Consider the following 17,529-nt stretch of genomic DNA (forward strand, 5'->3'; position numbering starts at 1 on the left):
TGGGCTATTGGCCAACATGGCTGAGGCTTCTGGGAGGTGAAGTCCAAAAGCTCTTAAAGGGCACAGACTTTGGACTTCAGCTCCCAGAATCCCAAGCTATTGGCCAACATGGCTGAGGCTTCTGGGAGATGGAGTCCAGAAGCTCTTAAGGGGCACAGACTTTGGACTTCAGCTCCCAGAATCCCAGGCTGTTGGGATTTTTCCTTTCTCTGACACTAATTGCAGTGCTTATTTGCAAGTCTTATGACAGTCCAAGTTTATTTGTTGGGGGGGGGATTTGTGTTGTTTTATCTATGAAATATCCCATGCTATTTTCCTTGATTCAAGACTCAAAGCCCTGATATAGTAAACTCATCTGTTATATGTTTTTCAGTGTAAACTTCAAGAATCCAGAAGCAGTGAGAGCTCTGACATGTACGCTGTTGAAGGAAGACTTCGGGCTGCAAATCGACATACCGTTAGAAAGGCTTATCCCAACAGTTCCCTTGAGACTTAACTATATCCACTGGGTTGAAGATCTGATCGCGCAGCAAGAAGCTGCTGCTAAAGGCTCTGTAATATGGGGAATAGACATAGGTAAGGTGTATGATAGTGACTAGTAGAGCACTCCTGTTGTCTCACTATGCCCATGGGCATTTATATTACTACAATAAATCACTTTGACTTAGTTTGTATCTGTATTTACTCACAGTATAAAAGTCGAGGGGGAAAATAAATGTCAGTGCTAAATCACAGGAGCAAGGATAATAGCTATAGCATGAACAACAAATATATTGGTGTCTCTGATAATAGGATGGCACAGTGTAGCCAAACACTCATATCAAATGGGAGACAAATGTCTTACCACCCAACATACAAACTGCCTGGTACAATGATACCATGTCACCCTCCATTGTGTGAGCTACTGTGGCACAGACAGAAGAAACTAGACAATGAGATACTGTAAAAATCATTGCCCATGGGATTCAGGTCTCCTTTATCCCCCATTTACTGTAGCTTTACTTCATGTAAGAAATACATAGGAGCGAATTGTTGATGTTCCCATGAGTGTGAAAACCCAGTTTGTCCCTGCTGTATCAGTTCTATAATGGTGTGTTCCCGCTCCTGTTAGATATAATTTACTATAAGATATTTGTGAAGTAAGCAAGGTTTGTTTTGAATGGTGACTTTAAGTAAATACTGACATATTTTAAGTGGTATTTCTTGCTGCCTAACTGCTGACATACTTGTTATTTTTAACCTTTGAAAAGATAGGTAGCATATTTGGGTGCTTATTCACACTGTTTTAACCTGTGAACTTTTCCTCCTTGGGTGCAATGTAGGTACAGGTGCATCTTGTATTTACCCATTACTTGGTGCCACTTTGAACAGATGGTATTTCATTGCAACAGAAGTGGATGATGTCTGTTTCAGCTATGCCAAGAAAAATGTGGAACAAAATAACTTATCTGATCTTATAAAAGGTATCCTGCTATATCTTCTTGTCCCATCCCTTTGCTGCCAAATAGTTTGTCAGCTGTTTAACAGACAGTATAATTTGTTGCATGATGTAAAGGCTATTTTCTTTGGCTATAGAGTTAGAGGTGTATTAATATTTTTCTTGATCATGTTTAATATTATTTCATTGAGTGACTGGTTATCCCACTTTTTTCTGTGTCTGTGGATAGGAATTCTGTTCCCCAAACTTCTGCCCTCAGTTGAAATCACTCCAGCTCATTAAAAAAAATAAAGGGATGGTACAGCAAATGAAATGACAGAGTAAGTAGGAAGAGAGGCATATAACAGGAAGAGGTATAGGAAGTGACACTGACCAGGTGATCTAAACTATGAAGTGCTGCTGTACAAAAAAGTGTTAGAAGCAATTTTGTACTAAAATGAATCTTTAGAATAACCGCCCCCCCCCCGTACCATAAATACCATAATAAATAAAAATAAATAAAATTTGTAAATGATTTTGTCTCTGACATGGAATCACTTGAGGAAAAATCTACACCCAGTTCTGTAAAATCATTCTCTTACATTATTGAAGCCAGATTTGAGGAAAGGGGGACAAGACTGACCACTGATATGGGAGCTTTATGTAAGTGACAGTTTGTAAACTGGACTTCTGTCAATGAAGCTGCTTGGAGTTGCTGTGTCTGCTTCTGGTTTGTGTTACTTATAGGTCAGGAATGGATATAATATGGCCCCTAGCCCAGATGGAGCTACCCAGAGCTAGTTTTATGGTCCCCAAGGGCCCACCCACACAAAATGTTTTGGGAATTTTAACCCAAATTGTATGTGGAACAATCTCATCAGGTCTCCTCAAACAGATGCTTATAGCCTGGGGCAGCTCTCCCCCCCCCCCCAAACTGGCTTGCAATTCACTTTCTGTTTTGGAAAAAGGTCCCTTCTGCACTTAAAAGAGCTGTGGAGAAGAGGGGGAGAGCCTAACAATATTGCTCCCATCAGATGGGCAGTTTTGTCAACTTCTTTAAACATTCAGATAATGGAAGCAGGTTGTCTTAGATCCAGTGAAAGGAGTGTGACCATCAGGCTTCAGCTAGTTACGTACCTATGCACTGTGTTTTCTCAGACCTTCGTATGACCAGTCATAATGCTAGGGTTTTGGGCCCTGTCATTTTCCTCCAATCTTTTCTTGGTTACCTGTGCTTCAGCTATTGTAGTTGAACTCCAGCTAGGCTAATAATGAAATCAGAGTTGCAGAACTTAATGTACTGCAGCGGGGCTTTCTTATCCACAGACTTGACATCTGTGGATTTAAGCATCTGAGGAGGGCAAGCCCCCATTGTCTCCAGTGGCAGCACATGCTCACAGCCATGCCGCCATTCGGGACAGCCCCTGTCCTCCCTAATGGTGGCATGTGCACATGGCTATACCACCATTCGGTACAATGGGATCTCAGGTAAGACCCCATCTCATTGTCCCTAATGGCCGATTGCATGTGCTGACATTGGGGACAACAGAACTTGAGATCCCACAGTTTTTGGTATCCGCAGGTCTGGAACGGATCCCCCACAGATATCAAGGTCCCATTGCAATTGTTTTAAAAGTCTAACAATACTGTGCATTTGTTAGTTGTGCCTGTGTATTAATGCAACAGCCTGCGTAAACATTTGCTTTTTCTTTTCTTAAAAAAAAAACTAGTTCTCAGTAGTAAGAGGCAAAAACAATCATGTCTGTCTTTATTTACAGCAGTGTACAAGTTTCTATCATTTTGTATGAAAATGAATTACTCAACTTGGCTTTTCTTGCAGTTGTGAAAGTACCACAGAAGACACTCCTGCTGGATGCATTAGAAGAAGAATCTGAAGTTATATACGATTTCTGCATGTGCAACCCTCCTTTCTTTGCCAACCAGCTGGAAGCAAAGGTATGTTGATTCCTGATTATTGGGTGTTAACATTCTCTCAGCCCTAGAAAACCCCGTGATAGGGTCACCTTAGAATTGCCATAAGTCAGATACGACTGGTAGTCACACAATAACAATAGAGCGACAGGGGAAACAGGTGGAAGAGACAGACAGAAGGGATTCAAAGAACTGAGAGAGAGAACTATTAAACAACGTAGGGTGTAGAGATGCATGTATATGAACAAATAAATGGTAGGGTGTTCACAGGGAGGTTTGCAGAAGTATTTGAAGGAAGAAAGGTAGCATAGCTGGGGGGTCATCCTACAGGTAAATGGGCAGCAGGTGGAATGGTTGAAGAATGTGATTTGTTCAAGCAGCTTCTTGTGTTAAGGTCTGAGAAATAAAGAATGTGGTAGAGTGTGTTGCAGTTAATACAGAAAGAGCAGGTGAGACATGGCTGTAGGAGTTTTAAAGGTTAGGACAAGAAGTCTGAACAAGATGTAGAATGAAATAGGAGCATAATAAAGAGATTCGAATGTATGAATAGGAATGTCTGAATAATGAAAGTTGAATGGTTAGGGCAACATTTTGAACAGAGGCTTGAACTCTGCATAAACAAGGTTTGGCCAAAAAGAAAAAGGCTGCCTTGGTTAAGCTGGAGATGATCAGAGCATGGACCCAAATTTTTACCAATAAATTTTTGTAGAAGGGCTCTATTAGTAGTCGAAGTAGTGATATTTTCAGTGTTGTAGAGAAAAATAAGAATGACAGGGTACACAGAAGAGGAAGGTGAGATATAACAATATAATTATTTGTCAAGGAAGAGTTAGTACCTAATACACAGTTGTTTAGTTTTCAGCTTCATAATGTGAACATTTTTTTCTTCACTAGGGAGTAAATTCTCGTAATCCTAGAAGACCACCTCCAAGTTCAGTTAACACAGGAGGAATCACTGAGATCATGGCTGAAGGTGGAGAGCTAGAATTTGTCAAGAGGATTATCCATGATAGTCTGCAGCTTAAAAAAAGATTAAGGTAAAATTCTAGATACAAGTAAACAATTATTTCCAATGGCTCTTACAATCCAACTTTTCTTTTTAAAAATCTATTTAAAACATGGAAATATCTTACAGTGATATCATCTGTATTTCCACTACAGATTAAAAATAAATAAAACTAATATTTTTTCAGTCTGTAGGGAGAATATTTAAAAATAACATCCAAAAATTGCAGTCTTAGATATCACCCAAGATGATTAAAAGCAGCAGACATCCTGTTATCTCGAATTATTTTTGCTGACAAAACAAATTAGACTACTCTCGATATAATACACTGTTGCATGAAAAAAATGTATATATGTTTTCACATAGACCTGTTAGTAAGAGACTGTAAAATAGTATCAAAGAATTTATATCTTGGTTGATTACATAGAAAACATTTCATAGGTAAAGCATAAGATGCTACCTATGCTAATAATGCACAGATACAAAATATTTTTCTTTTCTTTTTTTCTACCTTTATAATTTCAAACAAGGGTATAACACATTGTGCATTGCACATATACACAAATGTCAGCTCATAGTGAACAAAGAATAATGTGCAACATTTCTGTATGTAATGTTTCAAAAAGTAGTAGCATTCATCTTTTCATAAATTTATCTTTATAGATCTAATTCTCTCTTGAAACTGTGTAATAAGTTATCCACACTAGACCCTTTGTATCAGTGGGCTGGCAATCCACAGAATTGACTACCCACAAATTGTGGCATACATCACCACTATTGATTAATATGGGGCATGGCTGTCCATGCTTTTGTCCATCTCCAGGGAGGCCTGGAACCCAAACCTCCATGGATGGGAAGGGTCCACTGTTTTGTTATATCACATTTAAAAAAAAAGTATGATGAAGTACGGGAGAACATTTTCCAATAACATACAGGGTTGAGCTGTTGTCAGTATACTGACAATCATTGCTATACCATCATTTAAATTATTATTAGTAGTATTAGTATTATCCCACCCTTCTCCCAGGACTGGGACTCAGGGCAGCTTACATTAAAAAACAATACAATTAAAAACATACAAAAATATTACATTAAAACAAAATTAAATTAAAACAAATTACATGCTAAAATATTGACTACTTTAAGAAGATAAAAATGTTTAAAATACATTGAAACAATATAGCACCCCAGGTCATTCTTTAAAAGCTTTCTGTTTTGAATGCCTGTCTGAAGAGGAAGGTTTTCGCCTGTCGATGGAAGTCCATCAAGGAAGGGGCCATTCTGGTCTCCCTGGGCAGGGAGTTCCAGAGTCTAGGGGCAGCCACAGAAAAGGCTGGTCCTACTGTGTTATGTGACCATGTCTAATCTGTGAATTCTTTGATATAAGTAATCCCTTTTCCATCGTATCCAACAAGATCTTTTTCCTTTCCTTTCCCAGTCACACATATTACTCAAAACAAATCTTACTGATTTTTTGTAGCAACAAGATATGAATGGATTGAAATTAGGTGCTAGTTTGTCCCCATATTTCAGGGGTGACAAACCTGTGATATGTGGGCCACATGTGCTCCTTTGCTGTTCCTTTCATCCAGCAGCTCCTATCGTTAAATTTGCCACCACCAACAAAGAACTCCTTGTTTCAAATGACCTTAATAGCAACTAGAGGCTACAATTAACTTCTTGTTAGTTCAAAGTTTTCAAGAGTCATAATCGAATATTAACCACTCATATCTTCATCTACAAATAATTTGCTTCTGGGAAGTGTCAGTTGTCCATTCCAAAAGGGTTGGTCCCAGACAGAAAGCCTCTCCTCTTCTCTGCCTCATCTATCTCTATTTCTAAACTGCTTTGTTCTGAATCATTAATACAGGTGGTACAGTTGTATGCTAGGAAAGAAGTGCAGCTTGGCCCCATTGAAAGAGGAGCTTCGAATCCATGGAGTGAGTATAAACCATATATTATAACAACAACTGAAAGAGTGTTGCAACTGTTTTTTCCTTACAGTTTGTACCCAAATAATTTGTGTAAAACACACTTCCAGAGTACGTTTCTACTGGAAGGCTGGAGAATCTGGCAGAGATATGAATGCTATCTTCTCCAGTGCCAGTTGAAATACAGTCCTATTGACTTCATGGGTTCTTAATTCCAGGTCAGCATGCTAACAAACTAAACCATTTTTTCTGGATGCATTCACATCAGCAACCAGTGTGAGTTTCACTGTGAAGCTTCTTTCCCTCATTTGGATGAATTTAACATTAGTCTTGGAATAAATAGCTTTTTTTATACCCCAGCTGGTATTTGCAATATACTTTCCCAGCCAGAGAGGGGAGCCAGCTGTGCAGCTGCATCAAAGAGATGCTGAGTAAGAGGTGAAGAAAGTAGATTTCCCTGTCTCCAAATGTATCCTGCACCCCAACTCTTTTTTTTTTTTGAAGTTTTAAAACCTTGTATGTATAAAGACCAAAAGCCAGAAAATGAGTTAGTATTGATTTTAATGCTATCTGATCTACAAACAGATACACAAGGATGCAACTCCTTATGAAAAGGAAGCAATTATGCAGGCCTAGCTCACTCTGTTGTGCTACCTTTCTGAACTGCTAGGCTTTTTTGCTTGTAGGAGAGCACTGAAAAACCATCACTATCCATGCAAAAAACCATGTAACCCAAACTGTGGAAAAAAGCAGCTTTCACTGGGCCCTCCAATCACTCTCCTCTCACTTTCTTTTCTGCCTCTCACAAAACTGAACTTTCTTCAAGAGCTGTCTTGTTCTGTCTCCATTTAATATTCTTACTTTGTGATACTGTAATCTTTTCCTATTTTTCTTCCAAAAGGGCACTTTCCTCTCTTCCTCCTGACTTTGCTTGATCTACTTTGTGCCTGCAGACTATACTGTGGTCTGCACTTTGCTCCTGCCCAGTTCTGCTCTAAGCATATGTCTGGCCTCATTTAGTTCCTTGTGAATGGATAGCGGGGGAAAGGGAAACATTTTCATTCTGTGTAGACAACCTTTTTGCCCCTGATAGCTGCATGTAGAAGTGGACTGGGATTAAATGTTAATTGCTAGTTGGTGAAACATTGCACAGGATGTCAGGTGACAGTAAGTACAGCTGGACTTCATATCCTTTTCACTCCCATACACAGCTTCCTCTCCATCCTCTGTCACATCTGTGTGAATACATGGACATACATGCACATTCATTAGGGGAAAACACAATACGCAGGGATGAACCTCCCTTTGTGCCATCCTACTCATCACAGTTGAACTCACCACAACCCACCAAATAACTGTTCATCGGACTGTGGAAACACAATTTACTTTGGGAGGATAACATGCAAGGAGTGTAATTCTTCTTTTGTTCTTTCAGTAACAACCATGCCTCAAAGCACAATAAAACAGCTAAACCGGGCAGCTGGAGTGTGTGTGTGTGTGTGTGAATTTGGTAGTGGAATGGGCACAGACAATTGTGTAGGCAGCACTGAAGGCCTCAGACAGTTGCATGTGGGCTGCAGGTTGCTCACAGGTGATCTACTGTTTGGTTTGATGAAGTGCTTTAAAGTGAGAGATAGAATATGATGTCACCATGGGAGGTCTGTGATCTCATTTCAAACATCTCCAAAGTTATGATGAAACTCTGGAAGAAAATAACAGACAAAACATAAAGTTTGTTTACTGTTTCATGTGCAGGTTCCTAAAGTCACTCACACTGAATTCTGTCAAGGTCGTACCATGAGGTGGGCATTGGCATGGAGCTTTTATGAAAATGTCAGTGTCCCGGTAAGTGCCTATATATCTTTTCTACTTCCTGTACCATCCATGATCTTGTTTGAACCTACATTACAGATAACATAAGATGTGGAATGTCACCAGTTGTCACCAGGTCAGGAGACTTTTTTTGGCTAAGAAAAATATTTGGCAGCTTCTTTAGTTCCATGAATTGCTTGAAAAATTATTTAGGTCCCAGCAGTAACTAGCTCTTTGCACAAGTGATCATCTCTTAAAATTGTGTGTGAAATAAATGTAAGTTCTAAAGCATTTAAAAGGTGCACATAGGTAATGTCAAATAGGGAGGGGGAGTGTTCCCTTCCTTGAGTGCTCCTATTACCTTCTCAGGCTGACAAAGAATGTCAGTAACACAGAATTGCAAATGTTTTGTTCATCTGCTTAGACACAGACAGATACTGAATGGTTCACTAGTAAGCATCCCAAACTCCTTTGCTAAGTGGTACATTCTGCCTGACTAATTCCTGCCAGTCAAGAAGAGTTCTCTGGCATTAGAGGCCTTAGATGGCAACTCTGCAAAACTTCAGCATACATGAGGCTTGGAGTCGGCAATTCCTGAGGTAACAGACTTTCTGTCTGAGAGAACTGTACTAGTTCTCCTAGGCTTAGTAGTTCAGTATTATTTATTTATGCCCTGTCCTTCTCCCAGTCTAGGCTCAAGGCAGTTTAAAAAGGCTAAAAAAGGATAACAGCTTTAAAATATCATACAAAAATTAAAAGTGTTATTAAACTAACAGTTGAATTAGAAGCAGTTAAAAGCAAGGCCATTAAAAAGAACATAACAAATAAACAGTGTAGCACATTCAGAAAAAAGTCTTCACCAGCCAATGAAAGTATAGCAGGGATGGCACTAGAGTAACCTCTCTGAGAAGGGACTTCTATAGCCTGGGAGCAACCACCAGGAAGGCACTTTCCTGTGTTACCATGTATCTGTGAGGGTATTGGGACAGAGTGAAGGGCCTCCCCAGAAAATATCAAAACATAGTCAGGGTAATGTGATAACATATTGGTCCTTCAGATAACCTGAACTTGAGCCATATAGGACTTTATGCCTATACTTTACTGCCAGCCCTTTGAGTTGTGCCCAGAAACAGACTGGGAGCCAGTGGAGCTGTTACAACAAAGAAACTGCTATTATCATCATCATCATCATCAGTAGTAGTAGTAGTAGTAGTATCCCACTTTCCCCCAAAACTGGGACTCAGAGTGGCTGAGGAAGCTGTGTGCTCCCTGTAGCAGTATTCATAAATCTTAGTGTATTCTAAGGTGAAGAAGAAGGGGGAAGGAATTTAAGGCCACCTCACGTTTCATGGCAGCACGAGAGGGAGTTACTCAACAGGAATGGTTTTCTGTCATGACATGGCAGTGCTGGATTTCTGTCTGCTGTGAAGCTAACAGAAAAGCTGTTTACCTGCAACAGACTTGCTCCTAGTTTTCCCTTCAATAGGATTTTTTTTCTTCTTCCATTTATATAGAGATTATGATTAATTCAAAAAAGAATGGCATCTTAAACTGCAGCGTTGAGAAAAGTTGCACTCTTTGTACTCTTGGCCCAGGCTATCCTTTGTTATATTCGAAGACATGGACATTTTAGACTGTTTCAGCATAAAAAGATATAAAGGAATCAGACTGGAGTCCGTGAAGGCTTATGCTAGAAATTTCTTCTTCTCAATCTCAAAAGTGCTATAAGATTCATTTTTATCTTTTTATAAGTAATTTTTTGTGACTGTTCCGGAAATCCATAACTTTCAATAGAACCAATTCTGAGTAAATATATTTCAGAAATGGGGCAATAGCAATGTTTAATGCAAAATACTTTGTGTTTCCCTCCCAAAAAATGTTCAAAAATTTCTTTATTGCTTAATCTCACCCCACCACCCTGGTACCTCAGTATCCCCCCCCAAGGGGGGGCTTCCACTTCAATTAGATTTAAAGAAAGTATGAATGCCATGTTGATTCCCAGATACAGTACACAGAAATAACACCTCTGATCACAGAAGCTTAATTTAGTTGGCATGGCTAAAATGATTAAAACATTTGTCCTCCATATCCTTTTTCATTGAAAGTATGTATACTAGCAACTCCCATACATACACAATGCATTCTCTGTAAGAAATACAGGTTGAGTCTCCCTTATCCAAAATGCTTTGGATTTCAGAGTTTTTTTGGATTTTGGAATATTTGCATATACATAATGAGATATCTTGGGAAAGGGACCCAAGTCTAAACATGAAATTCCTTTGCATACACCTTATACACATAGTCTGAAGTTCTTTTGCATACACCTTATACACATAGCCTTATACACAAAATTTTAAATATGTTTTTCATGAAACAGAGTTTGTGTACATTGAACCATCAGAAAGTAAAGGGGTTACTATCACCATCACACAGGTGGACAATTTTGGATAAGGGAGATGCAACCTGTGCTTGCTGTATATACCTGTGTCCCTATTGAAACCCATCTGGAGTAGGGGGCTCTCCTGAGTGCTGTGGGCTGGAGTATCATGGGCTGCAGCAGTTGGGGATGGGAAACCTTTCCTTCTGTGAACTTCCTTAAGTCTCATTTATTGTAGCTTCCAGGCCTGAATTAGAGGTGATTCTCTACATTCAATATCAGCTCTACCACTTTGTTTGGGAAAATGCTCCAACCTCACCCTCAGAAGAGGCTTTGCAGAGGCACAAGTGACTGAAAGGGAGATGAGAAGAAAGGATCCTTTCCGTCTTTGAACTTCCTTATGTTGACTTAACTTAGGATCTATGCTCTAAATTTTCTGTTCATTTACTTAATGACAACTGTACTATTTTAAATCTTTTGAATTCTAATTATTCTACTCAATTCATAGATATGTGTATATGTTTTCTGCCTCCTCAGTCACCTCCTTCTAAGAAAAGAAAACTAGAGAAGCATCGGAAACCAATTTCATTTCTTGTCTTGGCATCTACAGCGAAAGAGTTAGCTATGAAAGGTCCATCCATGGCAGTAGATACTACAGAAGGGGTGGCAGTAGTCGCAGCATGGATTAGAAAACTTCTTAATGACCTGAAGGTATAGTCACAATAACAGTCTTTAAATTTGATTCTACTTTAGAGAAAAAGTCATGACCTAAGGGGATTACATTAACGTACTTTGCATGTTTGCTTCGATAGGTTCAACATAAAAGTCTCCCCTCTGGAGAAGATGAAATCAGCTTGTTTCTAACAGCTAAAGAAAACTCCTGGATCCACTTAAGAAGGAAGAAGAGGGATAGAGTCAGGCAACTCCGTGAACTTCCTCGGGCATCTGAGGATTTCCTGCAGGCCTCTGAAGAAAAGACCCAGGAGAATGCGGTTAATGCCACAGAGAGTAAAGAAAACAAGATTGAAAACACTGAAAAAACATCTGTGGCTGTTAGTTGTGATCTGGAGTCATCAGAGGGTGATGGGCTAAATAGTGCACAAGTCGTGAAAGAAGAAGACATTTCCAGGCACCTTGAAGAAAACAATAGAGTAGAGGAACCAGCACATGTTTTAGAAGGCTTAGGAGATTCCAGCGATGTGAAAGAGGATTCTGGGGTCTTGGGCACCAATGACCTAACTCTTGAACTTGGAGAGACTGCCAACAGCTCAAGTGAATGGTTTCTTTTCAAGTGTGTTTTAACTGTGAAGAAGGAAGGGCCAGACACCTTAGTAGAAATGCACTGGACTGAGGGACAGAACAGAGACTTAATGAACCAGTTGTGTACCTATCTAAAGAACCAAATATTTCGGTTGGTCACAGTTTAAATAGTTATGAAAGAGAAGGAGATTACATTAATCTTATTTTTGTAAGCTTGCAAATGTGTTTAATGTATTTCAATACAGCATTGCTATGAACAGTAACTATTTTTAAAAGCCCTTCTATAGTGTGAAGTTTTGGGACTTACCATAATTTTAAAGAAAAAGAAAAAGAAAAACCTTAGGTTGGGTTAAAACTAAGCTAGTTGTACTTCGTTCTCATTAAACTCAATAGATGTAAATTGTGTCTAAATTTTCACTTTGATTTCAATGAAACGCAAGTGCAACTAATTTAATCTGGATCACTGCTGCTTTTGTGTATCTGAATGTGAATGTTCTAGCTGTTACACTATACACTAAAATACAACACTGTATCTGCCTTAGAAAGGCAATGCTGTTGTGCATTCTTTGCCAGTTAGCTGCTCATTAATATAATGGTTTTATATCTGTATTTTTTCTCCCATGTTAGTTTCCTAGTAAATTCTGGGGAATCTTGGATTGAGATTGAAGAGATATTTTTTATGTGATACAGCTCCAGTTTTGAAAGGACAGAATCTGGACAAAGGCATTGCTGATTTGTTTATTTTTGCTATAGGTTGTGAAAATCTATTCTGATTTATTGCTGAAAATAATGTTTCAATAAATTTAAAGTTCAAATGAAGAGCGAGAAAAATGGTACTTTCAGTTGCCATTGTCAACACCGCTGAACTGCGTGGTCTAAATGACAAGCTAATTTTGGAAGCAAGACCCGTTGATTTTGGTGGCTGTGTCCATATGATCCTATCTCACTGTAATAAGCCAAAATATAAGCAAGGCTTAGAGGCAGTGCATACAGCCCCCTTGTATGAACATGTAGAGAGTTCAAAAGGTCTTCCACTAACTGTAGATTCCTATTTTAGAACCAGGAAACAGCTTCAGAAAAAGGCAAGAACTAAAATGATGGTCTGAAGTTAGCTTGGTATCCAGGCTTATTCTACAACTGTTAACCCTTCAGGTGAAATGGGAAACTGTAGTTAATTAGAAACCTCCTGGTTCATTTGCTAGCTCATGCAAACAGGCTTTATGAATATTCAAAAGACTTCTCATCTCATTGTAAGGTGAGATCTATGCAAGCCTCACCCTGGAGACTAGGTTCTGCGTACACATGTTTAGGCCCAGGCTATAAATGCCTTTTTCTTACAACCCCCTTTTAAATTATGTCACTCTAAAATGTGCACATGCAGCAGCCAAGCAAAGTGATTCAGCTTTTTAAAACAATTAAAAACCTACAGCTTCTTCGAACGCCTTGCACTGTACAGGTTAAAAAATGGTCAGAAAAATCTAAAATAGCAGGAGTTAATACTGATCACTAATTAAGAATGAAATTAAAGGTTCTAAAGATAACAAAGAAAATAAACATTTATATTTATTGGATAAATACCTAGGGATTTCACAGATCAAGCTGATAGTAATTATAATGTCTTGATTGTTAAGAATCAGCAAGACATGAAAAGATGGCTATTGACAACAATGGCTCACAGCAGTTACATTTAAGAAAAAGCCTTGCATTGTTTTTCTTGCACTGGCATTGCTTTTAGAAACTCTTTGGACATTAATGACTTTGTCCCAAATTCTAATGTAACTAAAGTTACTCATAAAGTTATCCTGAAGGAGAAAATAAAATGCCATATTATCGAGTAGTATTGAAAACCATTAGGCATTGGCAGCATTTGAATAAAAATGTGAAACGAGGATTCTGGAGATCCCTGCCTTATCAGCCACAAGCATTGTGTTTGTGCATGATAGCCAGTCACTTCAGCTTGGCTTCTCCTTCCAGTGGAAGTACTGTAGTCAAAGGTAGGAAAGAAAAGATTTGAGATTGTGTCCAAATCTGATTCCTATCACTCACAAGCAAGACAGGAAGCTTATTGTACTGTATATACTCATGTATAACTTCAGACATTTTAGTAAAAAAATTGGTCCAAAACCTGGGTTGACTTATCCACAGGTTAGTGGAAGCACTATTCCTTAACTCTTACTTTTCCATACCTTACTCTCTGAGTAGACTGGTGAAAGGTGAGAGCTCAGAGGACCTAAAAGAAACACCAGCTCCCTCTATTCTCTCATCTGCAGCACTGCTTCTGCCCTTTTTGAATGTCTGGGTGGGAAAATAATGATGGCAGCAGCTCTTTGTGGCACTTCCCCTCAAAGGAGTATTAAGAGAGTAGAGAGGGTTGGTGCTTCTTTTAGGTAGTCCCAGTACAAACTAAGCTGTCACCTTTCACCACTATACTCAGAGAAAGGGATGGTTCCTTTTTGATACCTTAATTCTTGCCTCTTACATCCTTTTTGACGTGTACATTTTCTTAGCCCTGTCCTTACCTGGTCACTACCTCTCTCCCCACATTGTACAGCAACCATTTTACCATGATTCCCTCTTCATCCATCCGGCCTTTAAGATGACCACAAACAGTTACACCTGCTGTAATTTTTTAAGGGGGGGGTTGGCATTGTTTTCCTTTGCTTTGTCCTTTCCATCCATTGTTACATGCCCCTAAGTTTTACCTTGACTTATCCATGTATCATATCAAAATCCATAATTTGGTCTCAAAACCTTCTCTCGACTTATACATGAAGCTCCCTCCTCATTTATCCAGCCTTTAGGATTAGCACAAACAGTTATGCCTGCTGGAATTTTGTAAAGTTTTTTTTGGCATTGCTTTCCTTTCCTTTGTTCCTTGTTACATGTCTAAATTTTACCCTTGGGTCATATTGAAATCCATAATTTTGGTCCTGAAACCATCTCTTGACCTACACATGAGGTTGACTTATGCATGAATATATATGATAAATCAAGAACATATTATTATTATTATTATTATTATTATTATTATTATTATTATTATTATTTGGACAAGAACAAACTAGGAATTCCAGTCTGGATATAATGTTAAACTTCTTGGTGAGTTCCAGGGTTGCAGTTATTCCCATTGGCAAGAGCAGCCAAACTGAAGTGATGAAGTAGCACACACTGGAACGCTGTACAATCAGTACTTTACTACACAAACTTAAGTGTGAGGTAGTACTTGATATGTGTTTGTGAACTGTGTACAGTTTAGAAATAATAAGCAACAATAATGCTAACATTCTGTTGCAACATCCTTTGTTGAATGTGGGAGGCTTCACCAAGAATGGGAATATTATGACAGATCTGAATGTGACTCAAAGAAGGGATATAATTTCCCCAGTACTTTGCAAAGAAAAGAGATGTTTCTGTAAGTTGTTGCTATAAATGAAACTCAATAAGAATAGCTGAGTCAATTGGGGAAAGTCTAGCTATAGATTTTTGTGGGTTTTTCAGGCTATGTGGCCATGTTCTAGAAGAGTTTATTCCTGACGTTTCGCCAGCATCTGTGGCTGGCATCTTCAGAGAATGAAAAAAGTCTAGCTAAATTAATACCAGAGTTAATTACTGAAATGGTCAATGTATAGAAGAGCTGGGGGGGCAGGATTATTTTGATCCTTTTTCATGGCTTAGTAAACAGTATCTGCAGTTCCTTCAGATTCAGCTGGCATCTACTGAACAGAAGGGTCAGGCCCTACAGAGACTGCTCCACAAGAAACCCTTTGGATGGCAACTTTTCCAGAAGGCAGTTTAAAGAAGTTTAGAGGTATTGTTTTCAGTGTCCTTACTTGCCTGGAAGTCAAACCCACACAAAACCAGAACCATGCCTTTGGTCCAATAAGTCACACGTAAGCTATGGCTCTGCAATAAAGACGATGGCTAACATACATAACTTTGATACAGTTTCTTAACATGCTTTGTAAGTATGTTTTGTGACTATCTTCCCTTATAACCAGTGTTTCGTAATTTTACTGTACTAACCAAAATTGCATGCTAATAATATAGATCCATTGTTGTCAGTTACATGTTAGATAAACTATTATCAAAAGCCTGATATGAGCCTCTTTTTCTATGATTTTCAAAGAGCAGAGACTGGACGCCTTGCTGTTCTTGGTTGCTCTCTGCAGCATCCTCCTGCATTGTGTTTGTTCACTTGCATTCTGGATCTTGCATTCAGATCCTGAAGCACAGCCTTGGCTGGCCCTTTCTCCCATTGTGTTGCTGCTACCAGAGAAGTGAATTATTAATGGTGCATTAAATGGAGGCTGGCTGGGGGCCAGGGAATGGTGCTAATCAGGAGCTAATTGAGGGAGAAATGAGATACTGTTCCCAGCCACCTGAGCATGTGGGGTACATGGATGCCCTCTTAGCTAAGGTGACCCCACTGGAATGTTTTCAGCCCAGAGAATGGCATGAAACAGCCCTTAGGGAAATGCTGAGCACATCTGGGTAGAGCATGCACCATGCGCCCACTTCCCAAAGCCCTGTGACCTTCCATAATTCCTTCCCTCCCAGTCCCCTTCTCCCCCCTGCTCACCTTCAAGTCTTATTTGGTCCAGTGCTCAGTAAAGCTTCCCCAAACCTGCTACTCAGTCCCATAGATCACAGCATAGGAAGCAATCACATTACTTCTAAGCAAGGGCAGAGTGCCTTTCCTTCCCTCCTGAATAATAAGAGCCTGCCACCATCACGTATCTGGTATTAGACCAGTAGGAGGACACTAGGTAGCTTCCTCTCAGGTTTGATCCCCTAGCATTTTTCTTAATAAATTTACCCTTTCTTACCTGGAACCTAACATGCATAATTATTTGGTTTCGACAGACTGCAGTTTTAAACCATCCGATAACCAAAGTTCTCTGTGTAGAGTTTGGCTTAAAATACATTTTAAAAAAACAAATGCGTACAAGAACTAGTTACAGTACATATTGAAACAAAAAATAAAATCCAGCACGTTTATATGTGTGGTGCTGGATTTTTTGTTTTGTTTTGCTTCAGTGCGTACTTAACTAGTTCTTGCATGCATTTGATTTTTTTTTTTGTGTATATATATATATATATATATATATATATATATATATTCTTGTATGCATTGAGATATATTTCTCTCTCTCTCTCTCTCTCTCTCTCTCTCGATGCATACAGAACAGAATATAAAACCACAGTGAAAGCAGCAACATGAGTACATAGTGCTATAGACAGTTCTTCCAATGTAGGGGGAAATGATATTTATCTGGAGCTGAACCAACTTTACCCTAGATATCAGTAAAGCCTCTCTGGGAAGGGTATTCTGCATTGCTGACATGGCCTTCTCTCTTGTGATGGTGGTGTGTGCCTATAAGTTCTTTCTGACTTATCGAAACCCTAAGGTGACTCTTGTCATCAGGTTTCTTGGCAAGATTTGTTCAGAGAAGGTTTGCCATGACCTTCCCCTGAGACTGAGAGAGAGTGGCTTGCCCAAGGTCACCCAGTGGGTTTCATGGCTGAGCTGGGAATCTAACCCTGGTCTCCAGAGTCATAGTCCAGTGCTCAAAACATTAGGCGATGCTGGGTTTCCCTGTCTTGTAGCCATCCTTTACTTGGTTGGAAGAGCTGGAGAACAGCCTCGGTTGATGACTTTATGGTCTGTGTGTAGATAGATATGGGAGGAGACACTTCTTTAGGTAACCTGGGGCCCTTTCACATTACGCAGTTGTAAAGCCATGATTCCACTTAAATTGCCATGGCAGTAGCCTATGGATTCCTGGGGTTTATA

General features: G+C 39.3%; 1 protein-coding gene across 1 annotated transcript in view; it reads left to right on the forward strand.

Annotated features, from left to right (window-relative positions):
- Positions 1–12,554, forward strand: part of METTL16 (methyltransferase 16, N6-methyladenosine) — a 13,135-nt gene extending 581 nt beyond the window's left edge. Inside the window, exons 2-9 of the mRNA XM_042476994.1 lie at positions 374–576; positions 1,323–1,463; positions 3,258–3,373; positions 4,244–4,386; positions 6,226–6,295; positions 8,042–8,131; positions 11,013–11,186; positions 11,288–12,554. Of these exons, the coding sequence (XP_042332928.1) occupies positions 374–576; positions 1,323–1,463; positions 3,258–3,373; positions 4,244–4,386; positions 6,226–6,295; positions 8,042–8,131; positions 11,013–11,186; positions 11,288–11,902 (1,552 nt within the window). The 3' untranslated portion in view covers positions 11,903–12,554. The remainder of the gene's footprint in view (positions 1–373; positions 577–1,322; positions 1,464–3,257; positions 3,374–4,243; positions 4,387–6,225; positions 6,296–8,041; positions 8,132–11,012; positions 11,187–11,287) is intronic.
- The last annotated feature ends 4,975 nt before the right edge of the window (positions 12,555–17,529 follow it).

Source organism: Sceloporus undulatus, chromosome 6 (genome assembly GCF_019175285.1).
Source record: "Sceloporus undulatus isolate JIND9_A2432 ecotype Alabama chromosome 6, SceUnd_v1.1, whole genome shotgun sequence".
Lineage (NCBI taxonomy): Eukaryota > Metazoa > Chordata > Lepidosauria > Squamata > Phrynosomatidae > Sceloporus > Sceloporus undulatus.